Genomic DNA, 21,679 nt, shown 5'->3' with positions numbered 1-21,679 from the left:
TAACTTGGTTGATCCGCTGGACCGGGATCTGGCGAGGAACAGGTGGTTTAGCATCCAGTGCGACGAGTCTGTGGACAGCAGTAGTACAGCGCAGCTGATGGTTTTTATCCAGGTGGTGTTTAAAGATTTCTCCACAAGAGAAGAACTCCTGACACTACTGCCCATGAAGACAACTACGAGGGGAGTTGACATTTATAACACGGTGAAGGAGTTTTTCGTGCAGAAAAAGGTACCATTAGAAAAGCTGGTAGCGGTGACCACAGATGGGGCTCCTGCTATAATTGGCCGACATGCAGGCTTCATCGCTCACTGTAAAGGTGATCCAGACTTCCCAAAATTTCTGCATTACCACTGCATCCTTCACCAGCAGGGTTTGTGTTCGGTTTCACCAGTGATCGGCTTTGGGCATGTGATGACTCCCTGTCAGGGTTCTGCCACTGGGTGTCAGGCTTTTCTAGTCTTAGGGCAGGATCTTGACATTACCACGTCTTTTGTGAGGAGAGAAACACATTATTGTCGGTCGCGACATAAAGTGCGTTCTCTTCAGTCTCGTCTTTGGCCCCGCCCCTCACGTTATCTCATTAGCTTCCCTTTAGTGTTTCAGTCCCCACACCTGCCTTGATAATTATCCTTGTTAGCCTCCCTATATATTGCCCTTGTGTTTGCTATCCTGTGCTGAATTGTTTTGTATGTATTCTTGTCTTGTGGTCTTCTTGCCTTGCCTTGGGTTTGGACTATTTATCATTTGTTCTCAAAATTGAGAAGAATAAGTCTTGTATCCTGTGTTCTCGTTTTGCCCCATTGCGGGAAGTCTTTGTTCTTGATTGTGTTTTAGTTTCGTTACTGTTTTGCCCCATCGTGGGCTTTATTTTATTATTAAACTCTTCTGTGTATGCACTGCTGCCTGCGCTTGGGTTCTTCGCTTACAATACTCTGACACTCCCGTTGTGAAAATCATAAACAATATCCGCTCCAAAGCAAAACGGCACAGGATTTTCAAAGTGCTATTGCAGCTAAATATGGTGACCTGCTACTACACACAGAAATCAGATGGCTCAGCAGAGGACAAGTTTTACATCGTTTTTTGTCACTTTTGGGTGAAATCAAAGAGTTCATGCAGTCCAAATGAGAAGACGTCTCACTGCTAGAGGACACAGAGTGGACACTTGAACTTGCATTTTTGACGGACATTACTAGGAAACTAAACCACTTGAACTGCGAGCTGCAAGGTAAAGGCAAGACTGTTGTTAATATGATAAGTGCTTTAAATGCATTTAAAGCCAAAATGAACATTTTCTCTGTGGATATAGGCTACAGAGAAAAAAGGTGCTGCACTTACCCTCTGGCTATGTGAATCAGCATTTTCTGACATGAACTTCATCAAGAACAAACACAAACACAGAACACGCCTCACTGATGCACATCTGAAAGAGTTACTCACAGCTGCAGTGTCAAGTTACCCACCAGATTACAACACAATGGTAAGCAGCATGCAATGCCAGTCTTCCCACTAACAAAGAAAATGATACCAGATGTCAGTGGCAACATGTCAGTGCCATGGCAAATTTTAATTCAAATATTGAAGAACTGTAGATGAATAGAAATAAATTATTGTAAGAAATCATTAACGGAATCAGAGTCTTCACATTATTAATAATGTATAAGGCAAATTTGTTATTTCAGAAGAGTGAATCAAACTGGTAGCCCTTCGTATGACTCGGTACCCATGAAGTAGCTCTCAGTATCAAAAAGGTTGGTGACCCCTGCTTTAAAGCAATACTCAAGCATTCAAAGGACAGGTAGTCACCAAGTAACGCTTGCATTGAAAGAGATTTGAGTTTGGAGGGGCAGATTCATTGAGGATTGTAACACTTCAACTTATCATCTAACCAAGTTTCATTTAGAAACATGAAGTCCAGGTCGTTATTGGTGATGAGGTCATTAACCAAAAAGGATTAGTTTTTTAGTGAACAGATGTTCAGAAGTGCTAAGAGAGCTGAGGTGGTCGGGGCAGCAATCTACGGGCACAGCAGATATCAAGACCAGACAGTAAGCTTACAGTATGACACAGGGCCCACATGGATAAGCTATTTACTATAAATGCTGCAATATTTCTTGAAAACAAAATCATTTTCACTTTCACTTGGACTTTAAGATGAAACTTAATATAATATTTTTTTAAAAAGACGATACTTAGGAACAATATGTCCTGTTTATAATGAATTTGCCCTAAAGAAGCGTGTTTCACTACAATGACTTGAAGGAGACGTTTTTTGTTCGCTTAGTTTTGCAGGGCATGATGCTTAGCCTGTATCCACAAAGCTATAGCATCATGCCCTGCTGCTCTGAACTCACTCAGTTTACCAAGCAGCCTCACAAACTCTTCTGCATTGTGTCAGTTTTGAAATAATCATAGAGTGTGAATTGCAATGTGCTATTTCTTTGGCACACTTCGTGTTTTTGCACCCCCTGGTGTAACAATTTAGCATATTAATCCCCACAGCTCTCTAATCCCTTGCACCTGATTACCTTGATCACAAACCCCCACCTGCAGCTCTTCACCCTGGACACTATTTAACCCGTGTGATTTGGCCTAGTCATTATCAGGTCTATTTATAATTTCCTATTCGTTGTTTCTGTTGATGGTACCTAGTTTACCTTGTATTGGAGTTACCGGTTTCCATGGCTTTTAACATGTTTTCCTTGTGTTGGATTCACCTTTCACCTCAGTTCACGACTGGCATCGTTCATCAGTTAGTGTTGTGTTACACCTGGCTGATATAGATATTTTACACATCATTATTTCACTGTAAATGTAAACGCTGCGATGCTGGGGCTCAATTTAACCCTCATATGGTCCTCGTTTCCTGTTTACATTACTGGTACATTTGATGAAGTAATTGTAAAAAATATAAATGATTAATAATACAAAAATTTTATCCTATCTATACATTAATACATTAAAAGTATTATATATACATTACATTGAATGTGAAATATTACATTTTATGAAAAAAATACTTATATGATTATCCGAATGTAATAAAAACAAATTCTGGATATTGATCTAGGTCTCAAATCTGCCGATAAAAGGATTACAGAAATAATATAAATCGTTTTCACCAGTGGAAGGCCATAGAGAGCCATTCATTTTTCTGGATGTGGCAAACTGCTCAAATCACAACTTTTGCGATACATTTAGTGAATTTATGTCTAATAAACGTTAGAAAATAGTAAAAGTGGAGGAGTGTTTGTGTGCGAGGGAGTGTAAGAGCATTTTGAATGTACTAGGCCTGCATTTCTGTATGGACATTTTCAGATTTTTTAAATTTAGTTTTAGTTTTACAGATGAAAAGAAATATTTTTCACATTTCGCATGCACACATTTATTCCTAATCTTATTTACTTTGATTTATCACAAAATGCACAGAAATCAGATTTAACTATGAATAACAAGTGGATACATGATGTTGTATGATCAAGGTTCTCTTTCTGTCGGCCTCTTGATGTGTGTCGAGACTGACAGAATGGGGTTTGACTTGAGAACCTATCATCTCCGATAATACTTTGAAAAGCCCGATGAACTTGGCGAATGGGTGCCCATTCATTCACCTTTTTGTTCTTCGGAACCGGCAAGTGTTATTCTGAGCGATCTTCAATTCTTCCTACTGGATCTACGACGCAGTACAGTGGATCTCGTCCTGGCATTTGCAACTTCCAGTAGCTGGTCAGAGGTGTCTTCAAAGAGCATATTTCTAAAAGAGCTAATTCTCCTGACACGTGGACAGCGTGGCAAAGACTTAAAGCCGTTAAGTCAGCAGACCCGCTCCCCCCCATGGCCACAACCCTGGCCGGACAGCCGTGCAGCCCACCACAGAACCTCCCACTACGGGGGCAATGAAGTAGATCTCCCCGCTAGTTCCTCCGTCACAATGTCTGGGGGCCTGATCACATCTCCCCAGCACATCAGGGTGCCTAGTGAGGATGATCCGTCTTGGCCACGCGATCCGGTTTGACAGGCACCCGACCAAGTCATGTGACCTTTGACCGACCCTCGGTGGACTCCAACCGCTTCTGTGCACTCCGCACTACTACTCCCATGAGTTCTCCCCACTGGTGAGACCGTGAAGGTATTTACGCAATTATCTCCGCAGATGTGGTCTCCACAGCGTCCCCCCCAACCCGGAGGGGGTAGCGCTTCCCAGTGCTCCTTACGGTGTTGGGCGGCCTACTCGCCTCTAGAGGAGCAAGGCCTCCTCTCGTCGTGGTGACATGAATTGATGTCTTACTACACCACTGGATGGTTAGGATTCGCGAGGAAGCTCATTAGTGACTCGCCTAGGCCGGTCAGTGTCGTTACGCCGGAAATCATGACGCGGCGCAGCACCGTGGCATTTTCGACAGAACCCCATTCTGTCAGTCTCGACACAACGTCTCGTTCCCTCCATCGGGGAACATCTTGGTTACAGATGTAACCTTGTGTCCATCATGCCACGAGCGCTACGCCGGCCCGCTGCAGGGAACGAGGGTGCATCTCAAATTCCTCAGCCCAAAAAGGTGAATGAATGAGCCTTTTATACCCGTATGTACGGGGCAGAGTCTGGCGTGCTGTCCGATTCGCGGACAGTTCATTGGCCTTTTCAAAGTATAATCAGAGATGATAGGTTCTCAAGTCAAACCCCATTCTGTCAGTCTCACCCAAACGTCTTGTTCCTTCCATCAGGGAACCGAGGTTACATCCGTAACCGAGACGTTTTTAATATAGAATGAAATGATGACTATGGAAAAATGAAAATTGGGGCAGAAATCACTGCTACGGAACAAAATTAAAAGACCATTTAAGAAAAATATTTGAATCGACTATTTTTAGATTTGCGTGTATATAACATCATTTTTTTGGTTTTATTCTGCAAACCACTAACAATATTTCTCCCAAATTTTAGTTTAAAATATTGTTTCTAATTGCATTTATTTGCGAAAAATTAAAACTGGAGAAATTACAGAAATATTGGTTTTTATCACAGTCTTGTCATACTGTCCACCTTTCACATTGTTTTTGGATGACTGTATGTCACTCCTGAGGTTTGATCTTGTTGAAATTAAATAGAGACTGGACTGGAATGACCACATGTAGAAATGCTTAAAATTAACATTTGAAATGTGGTTTGAAATGGTATTTTTTCCCACGGCTGTATGGTAACTGTGAAACTAAAACTTCCAGCAGGTGGCAGCAATTTTTATACTTTTTTCAGACGACAAGACTCAATATCTAATTTGTCTTGCTTCACAAACAAAAGTTTAGGAATGTATCAATATTTGTATTGGAATCCAAGACAAAAATATATTTTTTTGCAGTGTGAGACTTGCGTCAGATGCTCATCCTCATCTAATGATAAGTTGAATGAGGTAGGAATTAATTTCTAACTCAGTATTTAAGCCTTATAATGAGAATATAATCATAATAATAATATCTCTATGATAATGTCAATTTCAAATAAAAAGGGTTACATGCAGATTTGTGGCCTGAGAATGTGGAAATAGCCTTGGTTTCTGTCCAAGGCCCCAGTTTTGGGGGGCTGATGTTGGTGTGTTGTGCTCACATCTGATGGCTCATTAACGGACTGAGGAAGGCCGATAGGGATGTGGTCGATGGGAGGGCTGCTATTTGACCTGGCACATAATCTGCCTGGAGATGACGTCACTGAAACAGTTTCTCAGAGTTCAGCGTCTGCTTGTCAAAACAGACAACACATCAGTGGTCTCATAAGTAAATCATCAGGGGTCTACATCACTGTTTACATCACTGGACATCTGAATCATGAAACAGACGTCCGGTCGCGGCAGGGGCATTTATAACTGTGTATATGTATGTGCACATGTTTTTTACGAAGCAATATCGCCATCCACTGGCCTGGCATGCGTAATACACAGTTTGTACTCGTTTTCACGGATCCGTGTGAATGCCGATGTTGTGTGAAAATTTTTAAAAAAATGTGTATTGTGTAATATAAGGGGGGCTCTCGGGGGCACCATATAAACCTCTCCACTCAACTGCTATCTGTTTGGGGTTTAGTATTTTTTCCGTTTGTGTTTTGCCATACCTAAACACACATGGACTTTGTACTACTGCATTCAAGGCAAATGGACTCTATACACAAATTAAGTCGAACTTTACTTAATAAATCATGTAACAGCAATGTTTTGCCTTCTCTGGTTTTGACAAGTGGACGACTTTGAAGTCAACATTGATTCATATCTTTATTGTGTCACTTCGAAAACACTTTAATTATTTGTCTAATAAAAATACAGGATCTGTCAGTGACAGTAACTATGCAGGTTCCAGGCAAACGAAAGTTGTGGCTGGAAAGAAGTTATTTGGTGTCAAGAAAAAAACAGCTGTGCAGTAATTGTGTAAGAACAAGGTCGTAAATCATAACTTGATGCTTTGAGTCCACAACCATGCCAAGAAATGATGTTTAAGCAAGTTTTTGGGGGACCATAGGGGACCATAGACACATTAATGAGTTTTTGTATCCTGTAGTTTACCTATGCTAATATATCATCTGATATCTTTCACGATAACAGTTAGTCACTTGTTCTCAGTTTCCGGGCCAATGCAGAATTGACGTCCAGACAGATGAACAAAAAAGATATGGTCTCGAGCTCCAACATTCCCCCTATCGATTTCCAGTGTATCGACACAAAACCAGAGAGACGTTTTTAAAAGTATATTTTTTGTCATTTACAGGTTGAATAAATGATGACTATCCCTTTAAGGAGCGTAGTGGGCTTTTATGATATGTGAGGAAGTTTTGTGTTGTTTTTTACAGGGAGCTGCAGGAAGTTGACATTTGAACTCTGTTACAGTTTAAACTGAGCTATCATGGGAACTTTTCACTGAGCAAGAAGAACAAAACTGGTTGAACGGGTTGTGGGTCTCCAAATGAAAACGTCTAGCAACCGTTGCCGTTTTGGAGCAATGAACTCATCCGCAGTAATACTCTCTTGAACTGAATACTGGATTTTATTAGTGAGTCATCCATTTCAATAGCCCAATCAAATATACAATAACGCTAAAACATAAAGAAAAAAATTAAAATAAATGACTACACATCCCAAGGCGACAACAAGCATGCACCATAATGTTTTTTCAGGCAGCATTCCTGAATGTGTGCACCTTAAAACCATAGTAGTTTTGATCAAATCGCTATAATCAGCACTATATTGACGTCACACCAAAAGCCCTAACCTTGAGTGCACTGTTGGCAAATGAAGCCTGTTTTTGTAGTACAAAGGCGTCACTCTATTAAATGAACCTCATGTCCAATTGTAAATAAAGAACATCATGCCCAAACCAAACTCACAATTCATTTCTCCAATCCTCAGTGGACCTTAAAGCAACACTGGGGAACTTTTGCTCACGGGTTCCCCTGTGTGGTTGATAAGTGCAATTCTGTGTAACAAATGTTGTAAATAAAGTTTTGGTATTATGTTTCCCTTGGGCACACGTGCACTTGTTTACTAAACGAATGGAACTGGCGAATGCAGAAACGTTGTTTGGAAACCACATGGCACTCTTCCGCAGGCAGGGAAGGGTGGGGCTGTGTGCTTGTAGCCGCTATGAGGCTGCTCAGGTAGCAGCGGCAGCAGAATTCGTTCGGTTTGGAGTTGTTCTACCACTTAAATAATTTTAGAGACATTATTTTAAGGTCGAAAAACTACATAGTGTTGCTTTAAGAAGCTGAGTTGAAAAAAGTCAGAAATGTTGGAGGTACCATGAAAACACATACTGATAACGTGTCTTCTTTGATATCACTGTACTGCGAGCCACTTGGAATAAAAGCACCCGCCGAATGCTTACATGTTCACAATTGTGAAAACATGTGATCTTCTATTTACAGCAAACAATACATGTGCGCAAAGAATCATACTATTAACACAGAATCATAAGCTCTGAACTATAACACTTTCAGTAGAAAGACCCTCGTCCCATATTCCATACCCAACATCCCTGATCATTCACTGTTATATATCACTCTTAAATTTCAAGTTCTTATAACATCTCGGATATTTCAAGCTCGTATAACATCTCGGTCTCGCACTCAGAGAACCTGGTATGCTTTCTGATACAGTGGTCACGTTTTCATGGGGGGAGGACTACAGATGGTTGCTAGATTATTGAATTTGAAGTCCAGCTTAGTAAGCGTTTCTGGAAGAAAGTCTGTCTCTGCGATGGAGATTGCATCCAGATCAGCATTGGCAATAAATTCTCCTTCATGTGCGTAACAGTGCGGTTTATAAACTTCACGGTCTTCATCACAGGATTGAAGAGCAAGGAGTCGCTGCAGAAGAAGAATATAAAAGACATAAAAAACAGCTTCTCAATATCTTCATCACTTCAAACTTTTCCAAGGCTGGTAGCACACATTGAAAAAAATGAGACAAAATCACCTGGTTGATGAGACTGGAGAGTTTTCCCCTCATGACGATGATGCTACTGTAAGATGTGGTTGATCTAAAGCTTGATCTCTGTATGAAAGAAATGGACATTATTGAGCCGGGGTGTCAGTTTGATGAGAAAAACTACTTATTACTGTCGATTTTCTTTACCTGATAATTTTTCAAATCCCTGTATGAACGTCTTAAGGAAATCTGAAACGGCACATCACAAAACATAAAAACAATGAAATAAAATGGTTACGTTTGCTAATTCTTTCAGCCATGGTTCATATACTGTAGTAGATGTTTACTTAAAGTCCCCCATGTGGTCAATAACGTTATCCCTTAAAACTTATATTTGACCATCAAAATTACATTTTAAACTTTCTGCTTTAAAATAGCTTGAATGTAATTCTACACCTCATTAAGAAAACATGAATATGCAAATTAACATGCATTTTAAAAACACTACATTAACATATAAACAACATTAAAAAACATGATTTTCACCACAGGCGGTCTTTAAGAATATACATAGTTGCGTATTTAAAATCGATCCACCCTAACTTTATAGTGAGGTGTACATGTTGTTAATGAATATTCTTCTTCTGAGTAATTGCCTTAAAATATGTAACAAGTGTAACCAAAAACTGTAGTTATGGAAGTAAAAAACCTGAATACCTACTCTTTGGTCTATTGACCTTTGGAAACTCAGGTCAAGGTAGGCTGGCTTCGGGATTTGTGCAACGGTCTGCTGTCCATTTATTGTCTTTTTTTAAGGGGAAACATGATTATTATCAGATTTCAAAATTCATAGTTTTTTCAAAATTATAATTTTCAGTTTAAGTAAATTAAAGCAATAGTTTCTCCTAAAAATATAAGCAACAAGTTTTTTTTAAGTATTTGGTTTGATCTTATATTTTAATGGGGTCATGAAGATCCTTGTGTGCTTCAATGAAGGCGTTTTGTACATATAGTCACACATTTGCCAACATTTGATTACTGAACAATAACGTACTACAGAAAAATAAAGGAGGAATTTATTTTAGTTCTTTCAAATTTGTAAATTATCAAGGGAGCTCATTGGCTCAATGGGTAGCACTGTACTCACATAGCAAGATACATATATATTTATATATATTTCTCCAAAAACTAATAAGACCCAGGAAAACAAACTGTTACGGAATATTTAGTTTTCTTGTATCTTACTTTTTGTGATGTTTTTATGTGATGATCTAAGTATACATTACACACCATGATATCTTTAGGATAGTGAGTTTTCTCGCCGTCCCCATTGAAAGGAACCTGCATGAAGAGATTTTAATTATAGAAGATCATTCAGTGATATCTGCCATATCACATATACTGTAAATACAAAATCCAAATGTTGCAGACAGTTTTGTGATGAAATTACCATGCAGTCTGTTCCTGGTAGTTCAGTATTGGTTGTGATCAGACGACCACATCCATCATCTAATGGTATCATTCTTTTCTGTGACTTGCATGACATGAAAAGTGCCATTAAGAGAATTACTGAAATACAAAGTAAGACATTTTTAAAACCTTGGATAAATCACCAGTGAAAAATTCCTTTCTGATCAATTCGAATGATGGACAAATGATTTCACAGCACTCGAGCTGACATGAGCTTCACAAGTTCCTGGAAATCCTGATGATTCGTGTTATTTCAGCATGAATTGAAAATGTTCAATAGAAAATGAGAGCATTTGTAAAAAAGATGAACCATTGGCAGACATCTGAATATTGACATGGATATAAGAGAATGTAAAATATTTGCAATAATTTCCACAACATAATGTTATTTTGTTCTTTACATTTCTAAAATCTTGATCGCAGAGTTCTGTTGAGTTAGTTAAAAGTAAAATATATGCATTTAAAGAAAACTGTGTTCATCAGAACCAAACACAGCATCAATGAATCATAGATGTGAAATGGTTCCCAAATATGCATTTCACTGACATGCTGTAATGCAAGCACTTACAGGTTTATGCAGGCTTGACAGTTTGTTTTAGGTGCGAAAAAGTTTTGATAGTTTGAAAGAAGTATTTCTGAAGGACCACACCTTGCATGGCTGAACTGAGGACTGAAAATGATTAAACTTATTGCAAAATCCTTCGGTTTTAAAGTAAAATAAAATGTTCCTCCATTTCCCATCTCGCAAACTATGTATCGAACAAATTGAAGTTTATAAGCTAACAGTAGTTTAACACTCAGATCTGATATATTGATCTAAAGATATTTTTAATAGTTGAATAGTAGAGTAGAATAGAAGCAAAAGCTCCACCAGCACACAAACCCCCTGCAATTACCCCGCAGACCACCAGGAGTTTGTCAACCCAGTTTGGGAAACTCATGAAACTTGCTCTTTTTTGCTTGTCCTATTATGTTATATTTAAAACAGATTGCTATTGGAAAAGCCTATAATAAAACCAGCTGAGCTGCTGTCACAGTTGTTGAGCTACGTTGTTATTTAGTGGCACAGCACCTTACCTGCGAGAAACAGAACTGCAAGGATTATGGTCCAGGTTCCCCTACTTCCTATTCCGACCTTCGACACCATCTTTTCACGACAGCTGGAATCACTAGCGCAGTTACACACGGTGACTGACAGATTCTGTACGGTGGAAAATCCCTGCTGGTCTGAGATTCTTATTTGGAGGAAATGATGACCGGGATAAACATTGCTTTCTTTTACAAGATCCACAGTCGTGCCTTAAATAGAGAAAAGGGGAGAAAACTGAAAATAGTATTTGCATGTCAAAGGTCTTTTTCAAAACGGAATAACTATTTATGAGTTTACAACCCATTTAACGTAACAACAATGGTGCAGGTGACACACACAACATAAATTCTTATTTTGTATCGTTTCCAATTATTCCCAAACAGTTATTATCTTATAACCTAGTAATTATCTAGTTATTATCTCTTTTTGACGATGAAGGACGTATATCTTTGCACAGTTTTGCTGTCTACTTTGAGACTTGTCAGAAACTTTCACACTTGTGACTGGGCAATGTCATTCCATATGAAAACCTGTTTGGCAGGCTACATGTTTCATGACAAAATCAAAATGGCATGTCGACATACTATTATAAGCTGTCAATCATATAACTGTCAGCAGAAAGCAGTTTATGCAAATCACTTGCTGAAGGCACACGCACCCATGACAAAAACGAAAACAAAGTTCATAGATTAATTTTATTTCACTTTTTATGGAGATTATATAAAGTTCTCCTAAAGGTTCAGTGTGATTATGAATAAAATGTTCCAGAAAACTAAAAACCCATGTCTGTCTCATGTACCACAGTAACAGTAAAGAAAACTCTAAATTCCTCCAATCAGAAACAAGCTAAAGTGATGACACTTCATCTGCACATGCTCAGAAGGATTCTCTCTCTGCCTGTGGAGAAAGAGCAAGATTATTGAACCCCTGCCAAAGATTTGAACAAAATACTGATTTTGATGTATCACGGTTACTTTTTGGATGTATTTTTCTACAGTTTACATGCATTTGAACTCTATGATAAATTAACATAGACGTGGCTAGCTAGCATTCAAGATTTTATCTTGGCTGCAACATCCAGGGCCAGTTAAAACACTGCCAAAATTGCCCCCAAGCAACATGACCATATTTTTCTGTTAGAATATGAACATATTTTTACTCAGTTTAAACGTAAAACTACATTTGAAAAGGGCGTATTGGAACAGACTTGTTTGTTGTAGTAAAAACATTGTAAATCATCAATCAGCTGATCAATGACATCATCAATGACCTCATTGAGTTATTCTGATTGTACGTCATCTATAATTTCAATAAAGTCTGATTAAAAAAGTAATGTAGCTGAGTGAAATATATTATGAAGGAAAATGTAAATGTTACAACTGCCCCCGGTGTCACCCACTGTAAAAAAAAGTAATTTTACAGAAGTTTCAGTCCTTTTTTAAAGATTGTTCACGTATAATGTAAAAAACTGAAACGTTCTATTAAAGACGAAAATCCACAAGTCGTTTGCACTACACTCTTGTTCTTCCTTTTATTGTTGTGCTGCGTTAATGAAGTATGAAGTATAAAAAAACGTAAAATTGCTGAAAAAGACCACAAATTTACCAGAAAAACAGGGAAAACATGTTATTTTATAGGAGAAAATGTTTATTTAATAGTCTATTTCTGGTGCCCCAGCTGGCAGAAAATTTCAGTTTTTTTAACAAGATTTTTGAAATACGGGTAAAAACTATTTTACAGGATTTTTTTTCTGTATTATGAAAAAGCAAATTTGGGTTTGGAATTACATAAATCAAATTAGCGGGCGTACTAACTTTATGTGTACTAAGAAAGCAAACATTGTCAATTATAGATTCATGTTGACTTTAAACATGCATTTTCTTCACATTTGTTTGGGTCAAAACGTCATCATAACTCTAATAAATGAATGCAGTTGATGGAAAGTGGGATTACCTTGAGCTGGGTCAATCTTCCATTTCCCCTCAACATCTCCCAACAGCTCGTAGAAGAAAGGTGAACTGTATGGAGGAAGGTCCAGATCTACAGCTGTGATGTTGACTGTTGTGGGCTCCTTGTCCATGCATATATTAACATGCTTCACAGTCAACACTGGTGCATTATCATTTTGATCTTGTAGGTGAATACGCACAGTGCCTGTGCCGGTCAGCGGTGGTGAACCTGTCAATCACATGCATGAACATACTACAGTCCAAAATATGTATTTATAATGTAGTTAGTATACCTTACCATCATCCACTGCATAAACGATTGCTGTGTAAGTGCTGTTTATCACAAATGGTGATTCTCTATCCATAATTTTTGCTACGGATACTTTTCCGGTCTTTTCATCAACAGTTATCCAATCAGCTTCATCGTGCCCCTTGACATATCTTATAGAAGGAGAGGGACCTGTGTTTATATGATTCTGTATCTTGCAAAGTACAGTGCTATTAGTGTTACATTAATTTAGCTTCACTTACTTAAATGTGTTACCATGAGATCCATCCGGATCTATAGCAGTAACTGTTGTTATTGAAGTTCCCACATTTGTGTTTTCCCGTATAATAACATCTTTTACAGGGGGCACAAATACTGGAGGGTCATTGACATCTTCAACATTAATGGTCACTGGGATGGACTTGTAAAGTTTTAGATCATTTGTGCCGGGGGGTTCAAAAAATCTGTTGACTTCCCACAAAGCATCCTTTGGTCGCTTTTTAATCGTACATGAGAAGTAAGGAGCCTCATTCTGCACACTGATGGACAGATTTTGGTATGTTTGTTCCTCATAGTCCATTGGCTGGGTGGAAAGAGTTACCACAGGAGAAATATATACATTTCTTAAATGTAACTGTATGTGGTATTTCAGCTTTCAAATCAGAAAAACTGTTATGAGGACATTTTTTTCAGAAACACTCTATCCATAAAAATGACTTTTGGCATACTTAATAAATACCATCAGCGTACCTTGACAACAGTTAAAATCCCTTCATTTGTAGTTGGGTCTGTTTCTATTTTAAATATATTTTTGGTATCTCCCTGGATTGTGTATTTAGCTTTCCAGGCATTTGATCCACGGCTGTCTTTATCTGTCACTTGAAGTCTCAAAACTTCGATCCCAGTGTCTCGCTCCTTTACTTTCCCAGTGCCCTAAAACAGAATCAAATGTGACGTTATGATAGTATGGAGTTTTATATATTCACAACATGATCTTGCAGGAAGCCGTCAACTGAAGGTAATCAACTGCGTTTCTGAACTGCACAAAAAAACTGCATTCTTCTGCAATGCATTGTGTGGTAGTCATTTTTAGGATCCACAAACATCTATCATCTTCTGTCAAACTGGAGTGCATTTCTGATCAACGGCGTGACTCGCTGCTTCTCCTCCATAGAACCTCAGTGCATTCCAGAGAACTGGGGCTTTGATATTGCACACCTTAAACCAAGAAACGAAGGACTGGAAAGACCACTCATATCTGGGACATAATTCTGACAATTTTCATAGCTGGGACATAATTGACCATCATAGTAGGAAAAATTAAAATGCTAGTCAAAGGTGCCCCGGAACAGTTTGCTTTCTGAATTCTTCAAATTCTGAATTCTTATTTTGCGTAAAAAATATACAATATTTGTTTCTACTATGGTAGTTTATGAGGTCACAGAACTGAACATTTCAAACATTCTTCCTAATATCTTTCTCTGTTTTCAACAGAACAAATACATTTATACAGGTCTGGAACGACTTGAGGTTGAGTTAATGAAGTCAGAATTTTCATTTTTGGGAGAACCGTCCCTTTAAATGCACTGAGGCTGGAAGTGGGACGTGCCCGTTTAAATGTTTCGTCTCGGATGTGGCACTAGAGCATGATCAGTCGGTCATGCGCACTTTTCAAAAACAGTGCTTTATTTCTCTTGACAAACTAAAATACATCAAATGGAAATGTCATCCTGTAGAATACACAACATTCAAGAACATGATCTGTGTTAGTGTGCTTGTGAAACTAATAAGAAACTTTCGCTGCTGTCTTTCCAAAACCAAGACAAAAATGTGTCAATGCACTTTTTAATACTTTTTATTGGTAAGACGTTTGCAAAACCCAGCGACAAACATAAACGGTGACTAATAATCATGAATTATGACAAAACATTTAAATCATGAAATGTGTAGATTTAGGTTTCAGAAGGACAGCAGCTATAAGGGTGTTGCTTCCAGCCGTGTTATCCAAGAGAAGCTGTTTGCGAACATGTTGGAACTGTGGTTTCGGGAAACGCTTGAATCAGTTAACCCATAGTTGACTCACAGTTATTTTGGGAAAAAGTTTATCAGAGCATTCAATCAATAACTGAGAACATCACAGCCAAAAAATCTTCAATTCAATAGAGAAACTCACTGTTTGGCCGGAGAACTCTGGAAGGTGATTGTTATTGTCAGAAATAGTGACTGTTACTGTACTCGTGCTTGAGAGCTGTTTCTTTTCTCCGTGGTCCTTTGCTTCAATCAGAATTGTATATTTTTCAGCTTTCTGAAACATTTTAATTGAGAAGCTTTAAGAAAACATACGCGATACACAAAGTCTGTTTCATGTCCTGTATGTTAAGTAGAAATTGAAAAATGTCTGTGACAAAGTGCAGATTTGAATTTAAACACATAGCAGGTACTTGAAGTTCATGAAGTTCATACCTCATAATCCAAACACCCTTTAAAATAAATGAACCCTATTCTGTCAGGCTGTTGTATATAAAACTCGACATTTTCTGTTTTTGGTGTGACGGACTTGATGGTGAAAGAAAAGGTTCCGTTAGGGGTATTTATATCGTCTTTATCAGATGCCAACACGGTCAAAATCTTGAGACCTGAAAATGAAAAAAATGAAAAAAAGTGACTACACAAATATTCTGTCATTATTGTGACAACAGTCAAAACATTTAAAGGGACCCAAAAACACTTTAAAGCATTTTTTAGGAACTATTGCTTGAATTTCATTTGACCTTGGGCGTGTGACTCTTCCACGGTGACGTTATAGTTTGAATACTGAAATATGGGAGGGTGGTCATTTACGTCCAATATCTTGATCTCAACCCCGAGCCTTGTGTCCACTGCATTGTTTGATCTATTTGCGGCTTCAAAACGGAGCTGTAAAGGTAAGATTACATTGAATAGACCTGACTCGCAGTGTATTTAAATGAAAGACATTTCAGATTTATTATGTTATAAATATATATATTTTTTTGAGGAACACATACTTTGAGAGCTTTACTGCTGTCCGTTATGGCTTCGTAATCCACTTTTCCATGTACATAAATTTCACCTGTTTCCTTTGTAATGGTCAGAATATTTCTTGGCTCTTTATCCACGCCATCACCGAAGAGGGCAAAATTCACTAAATATTTCCTATCGAGTTCAATCTGAAACACATTTAGCACATACATTGAAAATAGACATTCATTATTTATTCATATATTTCATTACAATAAATCTATTTCCATCATTTAATTAGCAATGTTAAAAACATTTTACAAATGAAAAGAATAAAAGATGATAAATATATCCCAGTTGAATGCAGTGACTTGCACAATGCAACTCACCTTTCCGAGTTTATAAGGAAACGGTCCAGGATTTTCTTCTTCAATAGAAAACGAATCAATGATCCATGCACGCTTCTGTCTTACCCTTCCTGTATCAGCCCATGTATGCACGGTACAGGCAAACTGAGTAAATAGATAAACACAAAACCTACTGTGATATACTTACATTTATACAGATTATAACATTATATGTGAATCTTACGTATTACAGTAAGATTCTGGGGAAGAACTATTTTTGAAACATTCGTCTAAAATTATCGTCTTCATTTATTATCTTTCACAGAATTGTACGTATGATAACTGTGTATACAGTACTTTTTTGTTAAAATGTCTCAACATTTGCCATGCTCTCATTGACATTAAGAAAATGAACATTAAGAATCTTTTAAATTAATGTATTTCATCTCATCTCATCTTTCAATTCAATTTCTTTGCTTAAAAAAAACATATACGTTACAATATGTCTATTCACATACACATTCACATACAATGCAGTATGTGAAATATTATGTTTTTTTTCACAATATAAAATGCTCCCCTATAAACTAAAAAACAGAACTTAGTATGAACTTGTCTTTCAGTTTGTAATTTTTATCCTTGTTAGTTTTCCAGTTCATTTGTTTGTTTGTTTTTTGAAAAACAAACATATTTAAGACAGTAAGACGCGTGTCTACTCCAGATATAGGTTGGGCCATTTTAACTTTATTTTGTTTTAGTTAAAAACCTCGAACAAATGATTTCATTTTGCAAAAACAGATAACTCCATTAAAAAATTTAAAATCATGTGTTCAATAATGTAATCATGTTTTTATTGTGTTTTATTATGTTTTTTTTAGTTGTTCTATACGGCAGTTTGATTGATGTTACGGTTATTGCACAATTCGATTTGGGAATTGTTTTTTTTCAATCTGTTACTAGACTTGAATAGTTTATAAAGTGCGTATAATTCCCTGCAATCCTGCACCTAGTTTCAAGCCATGACGATATTTTGTGTTACAATATTGATAGTATTAATGATCTACTAAGAATCATCCGCTGAATTGCATAATTGCATCAAACTGTCATGAATTATATAATGTTAATGTATTTTTTTGGGTAAAATTTAATTTTTTTATATTACTGCAATTGCATTTGTTTAGAGTATATGGGTGATGTGGTCCAGTGGTTAAAAATGTAGATTATTAATCAACAGGTCAAGTTTGGAATCCTGTTGCAGTCCAAACTTGAACTATCACCTTTTTTCCCTACATCAAAACTATGTTGACTTGAGGTTGCTTAAGGGGGATTGTTTCTGTAATTTTGCACTATGTGAGAGTGTGAAAAGGAAACCAGTTTCAATGGTTCTTCTTCTTAGTGTAATAAGTATGATTTAAATATAAATATTTTGGCTATGAATGCAATTAAATCATCTGCCCGAAATAAAAATGCGTTCTTGATCGTGAAACTTTGAGCCTGAACTACAGGCAACTGGGAATATAAATTTAGTGCTTTGTGTATTGATGTATGTAATGGCAAACCGACTTTCATTTACAGTTACATTCTTCGAAACCGCTTCAGGACATACCCAAGAAAACCTTGCAAAGCACCTCATTTAGCCTATTCCAGTTGTGACACGTCAAAACCTTTGAGATGGAGACCACAACACACTACTCCTGAAAATTCGTACCTTGTTTCGATACATTCCAACATAATTAAAACGAAAAGCTTTACTTTATATTCAAATTTTGAAATGAGCAACAATGTCTTATTATTTGTTTTGACCCCATATTTCTTAAATAACAGCATGCACTCAAACTTTCATGAACATCTAAATTCCCTCTTTAACCGAATGTTTTTAAGTCCTGCGCAAAACCTGAAGATCGGCATTGTCTCAATTGTACAACATTCCAAAGAAAACATTATACCTCACTTAAAAGACAATTAGCTGTTTAACCTGAAGGCATTCAACCTGACTTTACAATGCAAGCGATTATATCAGTGAATACGATCGTTCATGTGTCATGTGTCTAAAAGATTCAAAGGAATGAATATATACTCTATATACTCAACAGAATAAATTCAAGCATGCCCTTGCTTCTCTTCTTGATATGGTACTAATCCACACACAGCTGATAATTACAAAAGCATCATTCCGTCGGTCACTTATTTCACATAAAGCTGGATTTCACCCTTTTGTACAGAGTGATCAGCCGACTTAGTTCCTTAAACACAAACAACCACTGTTTAGAAAGATGATCATGCCGAAGGGAGAAACGTGACCCGGCATGATCGGCCAAAGACACTATACTGCACAAGTATCACATCACATAAGCCTTTAACTCACCAGCAACAGGAGAAAAGTGACAGGAAGGGTCCTCATGTTAAAGCTGTGGTAATATTGTGAGCCCCGAGAAGTCCTATACGACTGATACTGAGTTTTCCTCTTTCTCGAGTTTTCAAAGCTGCTCAGGTGACAAATGGGGGAGGAGAGGGTGTATTCAAATGAGGGTGGGCAGGGCAACTGGGCCACAGTGTCACTACCTTTGATGTTACTAGAGGTCGAACTAAAAACAGGTTCAACTGAAAAATTTAAATCCTGTCATCATTTACTCACCTCAGGCTGTTCCATATGTGTAAAAGTGTCTTTATTCTGATGAACACAGAAAAATATATTTGTAACGATGCTTTAAAGCAAACCGATGTCAACACCCATTGACTCCCATATTAGGAAAAATACGTAATAATTTTTTTGGTTCTTGTGAACACAAAAGAGGATATTTTGAAGAATGTAGAACAGCAAACAGTTCTGGGGCACTTTTGACTACAATTGTTTTTTTCCTACAATGGTACGATGGGGATGGGATGCAACGCTTAATATGGCCGCTCCGGTGAAGGAAGTCCCGTAAGGTAACATTTTACATTCGTTATAGTTATGTTTGTTTGTAATGATTTGCGGTTTGGATCATAAAAGCAAGTTTAACACCATGTTAGTTTTAGTTAGATAAAAAAATTGCAATAATAGGATATTCTGGATATTTAAAGATTTTTAAAAATTGCATTGGAATAATTTAAGTGAATCATGCTGCGTACCAAAAGTTTTAAAACTGTGTTAAATTTGCATGAATTTTAAAACGAGACTGTGATTCATGCGCATGCATGTCGGTCCTGAAATTGGTCAAACCACAGATATTACCTGAGAAGTTTAAGCAAACCCACTGTCATTCTAAACTGCATTGATGGAGAAATAACGTAAGCATCTAAATTCCCTCTTTAACCGAATGCTTTTAAATTGAAACAATCTTTTGCTGAAATATCCACAACATTAACAACAAGGTCAGTTGTTACCTGCCAGATGTCCTATAGACATCTAGATGTCGGTAAGATGTTTATCAATTGAATTGAATGTAAAACTGCCTTTTCTAAGATGTTAATCAGATGTTTCCACACAGCGGATGTTTTCCAGATCTCCAGGGTCCAGTTGCAAGAAAGCAAAGAAAACCTTTAATTCTAATTGTAACAGTATTGTCACTAAGTTTTTTCTTATCTTAAGGGGTTTCTTGCAACCGAGCCCGGATCAACTAAACGCTGATTTCTGTACAAAATGAAACATGATTGGCTACTTTTCCTCTCATATGGCTTCTTGGGTGGTCCTTGGCCATTCAAAGCAGTAATGGAAGACAACAGACCATTAAGCTATCGTTCAGCTTCACGAGACTTCCTACTATCTAATGGCAAGGTTGCCAACTTTGGATTACAACTGGAGTGAGATTTCTCGGGTGGGTGGTTGGGGTGAAAAAGAATTATAGCCTAAACAAGTTTCCACACATTACAATTTAGGGGTGTCATAATATCTAATAATTTTCCCTAGCACCTCTTTATATTTTGCAGACGTTTTTCTTTTTTCTTTCCTTATTCTTCACACCTTGCTCTTCTCCATGACCATGCAAATCTTGAAGTCACAGAATAATGTTCTTATAAGTGTGCAGAACCTTGAAATGACTTTTGGAGGGTAACTCTACAGAGATGTGGCATGATGCGACGACACAAACACCTTCTATTGTCTTATTGAGTCAGTTTAATCCGTCAAACTTCACAATGAAAGTGACATAATATGCGTGCACAGAATTCCAAAACAGTTGTGGTGTTAAAATGTAAGACAGCAATTAAATTGAAGTTTTCCTTGTTAATGTGCGTTTTGTCTTTGGAGAGTGTTGTGAAACAAAGCTTCGCATGGACATGTTAAGACTTGCATTTGTATTATTGTTTGTGACACTCATTAAATCAACTGATTTCTTTATGTTTTGATGGATAATTTATTGCATGTCAGATTGTTTGGCAACAGTGTTGAACAAAAACAGGTATAAGAAAAATATATAAAGTAGCAAATTCAAACTCATGACGTGCCTAATGTACAAAATTGTGAAAGTAGCTTTATCAGATATCTCAGTTCTGCCTTGCGCTTACTGAAAATAACGTTGCCCCATCGTTCTTCAACACGGAACAAGTTTGTCAGGTTAGCAGATGGTGAGGGTGTTGAAGTGAAATCCATTGATAATGTACGTCAATGTATTTTTATCAATCTATTCATCTATCCGTCTGTCGCTCTGTCTAGGGTGGGGCCTCTATGAATAAGTTTTTTGGTCCAGCACATCCCAGGGTTGTTAAATCAGACTAAATCAAGCAAACACTTTGTACATTACCTTCAGATACACCAAAAGTATTGATGCTCCATGGTCCGTTTCTGTCCTTCACATGCCCAGTGCATGCGCTTTCAGGGGAGATCATGGGCACTCTGCCCAGCTCTTACGTACAAAGAAACTGTGATATACTGTTTGTTTGACACCTTCCTATCAGGGACAGAATTACACTTTCAGCTATTTCAGCTCCTCGAACCAGACAGTCTGCCTACATTAATGAATGAGCGCTTTTCCAACATCGTGCCAAATCTTTCCCGTTGCTTAATCGTTCCAGCCATGCCGATGCACTCACTGCCTTGGTAAAACAAGAGATTGAGCTATGACTTGAAAACGTTTCACTTCTCTTGGTACCCCACAGCTTCAGCTGTTAACCAGCTAAGTTCATTTTATATCCTTTTTTAACTACACACTTTTTTGGCTATAGAGAGAAACCGGTATCTAGGTGATGTCACCGC

General features: G+C 37.6%; 1 protein-coding gene across 1 annotated transcript; it reads right to left on the bottom strand.

Moving 5' to 3' along the window:
- Positions 1-6,241: 6,241 nt before the first annotated feature.
- On the bottom strand, positions 6,242-18,993 carry cdh26.2 (cadherin 26, tandem duplicate 2). The gene is made up of 17 exons (XM_079477952.1): positions 18,872-18,993; positions 16,549-16,671; positions 16,207-16,368; positions 15,952-16,096; positions 15,644-15,816; positions 15,354-15,485; positions 13,931-14,113; positions 13,444-13,763; positions 13,211-13,353; positions 12,917-13,141; positions 10,951-11,172; positions 9,854-9,972; positions 9,694-9,744; positions 9,125-9,208; positions 8,611-8,652; positions 8,452-8,529; positions 6,242-8,342 (listed from the first exon to the last, which is right to left on the bottom strand). Exons 1-17 carry the CDS (start codon positions 18,905-18,907, stop codon positions 8,136-8,138), a joined length of 2,445 nt encoding a protein of 814 aa, XP_079334078.1. The 5' UTR covers positions 18,908-18,993; the 3' UTR covers positions 6,242-8,135.
- Between the last annotated feature and the right edge of the window lie 2,686 nt (positions 18,994-21,679).

This window comes from Barbatula barbatula (genome assembly GCF_947034865.1).
Source record: "Barbatula barbatula genome assembly, chromosome: 17".
In the NCBI taxonomy this organism is placed as follows: domain Eukaryota; kingdom Metazoa; phylum Chordata; class Actinopteri; order Cypriniformes; family Nemacheilidae; genus Barbatula; species Barbatula barbatula.
Note: the sequence above shows the minus strand (reverse complement) of the source record. Positions and strands in the feature narration are given on the sequence as shown.